Raw genomic sequence first — 4,406 nt, forward strand, 5'->3', positions numbered from 1 at the left:
CCTAATATTGGCAAATGGGTAAGTTAGGGGCTTCAGAAGGCTTTAGATCAGGTTTTAGCTTTCTAGGACCTATCATTTGTCTCATATTCGCAATAAAATGTTTATAAAATTAAATAATAGTTTATGGCAAAATGACTTGATCAATGTGCCCCAAATTTGGCACATAGCTAGATCAGGCAGTTTGGAAGGTTTTATACATAGTTTCAGCTTTCTAGTACCTAGTTCTCAAAATAGTAAGGGGGACTAAAAACGGATTACAAAAACAAAGATTAATTTATGGCCAAACGATTGGACCAATCTTCCCTAAATTTGGCACATAGCTAAATCAGATAGTAACATAGTAACATAGTTATTAAGGTTGAAGGAAGACTTTAAGTCCATCTAGTTCAACCCATATCCTATCCTAACCTGCCCTAACATGTTGATCCAGAGGAAGGCAAAAAAACCCATGTGGCAAACAGTAAGCTTCACATTGGGGGAAAAAATTCCTTCCCGACTCCACATACGGCAATCAGACTAGCTCCCTGGATCAACGCAACACTAAGGAAACTAGTGTATATACCCTGTAATATTTTACTTTTCAAGAAAGGCATCCAGTCCCCTCTTAAATTTTAGTAGGGAATCACTCATTACAACATCATATGGCAGAGAGTTCCATAGTCTCACTGCTCTTACAGTAAAGAATCCGCGTCTGTGAGTATGCTTAAACCTTCTTTCCTCCAGACGTAGAGGATGCCCCCTTGTCCCCGTCACAGGTCTAAGAGTAAAAAGATCATTAGAAAGGTCTTTGTACTGTCCCCGCATATATTTATACATTGTAATTAGGTCACCGCTAAGCCATTTTCCAAACTAAATAACCTCAAGTGTAATAACCTGTCTTGGTATTGCAGACCCCCCAGTTCCCTAATAACCTTGGTCGCTCTTCTCTGCACCCGCTCCAGTTCAGCTATGTCTTTCTTATACACCGGAGATCAGAACTGTACACAGTATTCTAAGTGTGGTCACACTAGTGACTAGATGATGGTTTTAACCAGATTTTATCTTTCTATGACCTACTGTTCTCCAATCTCCACTTATTTGCAAAAAAAAAAAGAAAATACAAAAGCACCATTAGAAAAGTCAAATGAATAAGCCTACCAGCTCAGATTTGTAGGCTTCATATCGGTAGCAAACAAATGTTTTAACCACATACACAAAACCAGTTAAACAAAAGAAAGCCATGTTAATCTTACTAATTCTACTAGTGAGGTATATAGGGTGAGTGCTAATCCCTGAAATAACCATAGGTTTGGAAGTCTTGCAGTGCTTTATTTCTTCGTCGGGTCAACTGTCATGTTCTGAAGTGGCGATAGGTCGGCCGGAATTCCGATCCAATTTGGAAGAAAAGCTGCTTCATATTTAAAAATGTTAAGAAACTCTGAGTCTGGCAAGGTGAAGTTTGACAAGTAAATAGTTTCCCCTCTGGACAAATAGCCGGCCCAGTATCCAAATGTCCCTATTGTCATGATGGTGTGGTTACAATGCACCAATAGAGCAAAGTCATGGATGGGTGAAGATTCCTCACCGTCTCCAGAAAAGTGGACATCTCCCAATGTTGTGTTAATGTTCTCCTTGCACCAGTCCATCCCATTACTGGCTACAATAAATAAAGGATTTTGGTACTTCTTCCGGAAATAGTCCATAGCCGTCTGTAAGTACTGCTTGTCTGCTACCACCCCTTTCCATATATTGGGCATGATGGTCAGATAGTCCCCTCTTCGTACATGAATGCCTACAAAAATAACATTTCCACGACCTTTCTGCAGCCTGGAGAGGTAGTTATTTGCTTCTTTTTTAATGTTGTCATGAAATGTGAACTCTCGGAAAATTTCATCCTTCACCTCTTCATAAAACGTCCATGAGCAAGGATAACCCAGAAGCTGCACAAAATCAAAGTCAATTTCTTTGTATTCTGGAGACATCCAGTCATGGAGAGGAAAGTTTACCCAATCAATTTTCTCAAATTTTTGTTGGTCCATCATAGGCAACGTAATCTTAAAAACCTTTGAAAGTGGCCAGTACATTTCAGGCATAACATAAGCGTTGTGGCCATTGAGTTTTGCCAAGGCATAAAGTGTGGCATACTCCCCCATTAGATTGCCGAGTCGTCCAATTGGCTCTATTGTCCACATACCCGTAGGTTCCTTGATGATCCTGTTTTGACTTCCATATATATATCTTCTGAGATTTTGGGTAAAATGAATTGTCATGAAAAGTCCTGATTTTCCCACAAGGAGAAAATGTAGGGTGTTCAAAATGAGAATAAGTATCGTGACGCATAAGATGATTTTCCACCTTCTTCTCATTTTCTACGGAATTTAGATTCTGTTTAAAGAATAAAAAATATGAATTAAAACATCAAAATTGTATTTAGCACATACTACACTTCTTAATGAAAGTTGTCTTAACATCATAAATTGTTAACATTGCAAAGGGCTATTAAAAAGAAACAACTATGCAATTTGTACTTTAAAAAAAAAATCATCCCCATTCGGTAAAATCGGATGGTTTTCATTTCTATTGATTACTCATTGCCTAGGATACTGGCCATTGCTGATATACTTCAATAGGGACCAGTAACCCAGGCAACAAGGAGTGAACCTTAGAATTGTTGTAGCAGTAAACAATAGAATCCAAGGCAAGGAGTGCCATGCTTACACACATTTTGCCATAGAGCTTGCAAACACTGATACTGCAACTTCAGCTACCCTCGAATGCTAGATTGGGGAGTGCACAGTTAAAGTCAGAGACTCAACCCTGAACTGTCAATCATCAGACGTGCACTGATCCCTGGAAAGGGGATAGCTGGAAGGCATGGGAGGGGTACACTTCTGAAGTGTCATGGTGGCACATCCACTTCTAAGAATATGTACAGTTTGGGATGACCCAACAGGAACCCACACTAACAAGTCTAAAACTTAAAACTTTTTGCCCATCACCTTTAAAATCATGTGAATGGGGTTCCTACAACCTCTTTATATCCTCAGAGGTGCCCTTGCATACCCCCGAAAATGTGTTTTAGACATATCCCGTGTTGCAAGGAAATTGCACAGTCCGTTCCGATGGGTGTTTCCAAATTGTGATCAGTGCCACCTCTGTCCCTTCAAACGCCGCCTCTTCTCTCTTAATGTAAGTAGATGACTTCTCTATGTCATCCACATAGTGCCAGAAGTCTCGTGCCTGCGCAGTAGAATAAGAGAGCTGCGCAGGCACACTGCCACTTCACTCTGTGATACTGAACAGCCAAGGAGCTGTTGATTTCGCTCTGCTGGTCTGATACCACTGCGCAGGCACAAGACTTCGGGCAAAGTTGGGATGAGGTAGAAACATCATCCATTTATATACAGAGAGAAGAGGTGGTGTTTCAAGGGATCAGGGTGGCACCAATCGCAATCTGGAGACATCCATGAGACTGGAATGCACAATTTAGATGCAGCACGATACATATATAAGACACAATTGAAGGTGTGTAGAGGCACCTCTGAGGATAGAAAAGGGTTGCAAGAATCCCAATTCACATGATCTGAAAGGTGATGGGCAGGGTTTGTAAGCTAAAAAACTGGTGACAGGTTTCCGTTAAGATTCTTTAATATGTAGGCAATCCAAAATATACATGTGACATTTCGCTCTGTATCCTCAAAGCTTCAACAGACATACAGATCGCACAACGGAAATAATTGCCAGTAAATGAGACAGAAAGGAGCCCATGCTAATTTATAACATGCCAGTGTAGAGATACATCTCCATACAGTAGTACATTATTTCCATAATAAAGAAGAATACTATTTTGAGATTTAGGCAGAAAAAATTCTTCTATACTTAGCAGTGCAGCCTGTGGTTCATTCAGCTGCTGCCTGCTATGCTACACATTGTGAGTTTGAATCCCGGGAATAATTTATTTACTAGATATAAAGGCATCAAATCAGATCAGACAGATGCAGGGAGTGGGAGAGGGAACCCTCAGCATCCCACCCGAGCAACATGCAGTGCAACTGGGAATCTGTGCTGCTAAAATGGCTGCACATGTGGTATACCACCGCTCCATCAATTTTGTTATATAGAATTTAATTGAGTTGAGTATATGTTATTTTTTACTATTATGATCTTACAAAATGGCATAAGGTTTACCGGTGCCTCGTTCCAATTTCCCCTCCCTTTATTCACCTGACAATTTTATTTCAGGGTGTCACTAGTCACAGTATGTTAAATACAATGATGCTTATGCTTGATGAAGATTCATGCCGTGAAATCAAAATGTGTTGCATCTATACAATAATAATAAAACACAAGCTGGATTATTAGCTCATATTGCTGATTAATGTCATATACTCTGACAACCTAAGCCATTGCAACAATATGATTAGCTA

General features: G+C 39.9%; 1 protein-coding gene across 1 annotated transcript; it reads right to left on the minus strand.

Moving 5' to 3' along the window:
• Positions 1-396: 396 nt before the first annotated feature.
• LOC141084944 (galactoside alpha-(1,2)-fucosyltransferase 2-like) lies at positions 397-2,345 on the minus strand. Its single transcript, XM_073569887.1, has one exon. The coding sequence runs from the start codon at positions 2,343-2,345 to the stop codon at positions 1,308-1,310; it is 1,038 nt and encodes a 345-aa protein (XP_073425988.1). The 3' UTR covers positions 397-1,307.
• Positions 2,346-4,406: the final 2,061 nt, after the last annotated feature.

Source organism: Dendrobates tinctorius, unplaced genomic scaffold (genome assembly GCF_039654945.1).
Source record: "Dendrobates tinctorius isolate UK_male_01 unplaced genomic scaffold, ASM3965494v1 ptg000028l, whole genome shotgun sequence".
In the NCBI taxonomy this organism is placed as follows: Eukaryota; Metazoa; Chordata; class Amphibia; order Anura; family Dendrobatidae; genus Dendrobates; species Dendrobates tinctorius.

Coding starts and splice junctions, on each gene's coding strand:
- LOC141084944 (XM_073569887.1), bottom strand. CDS start 2,345: ATGAGAAGAAGGTGGAAAATCATCTTATGCGTCACGATACTTATTCTC.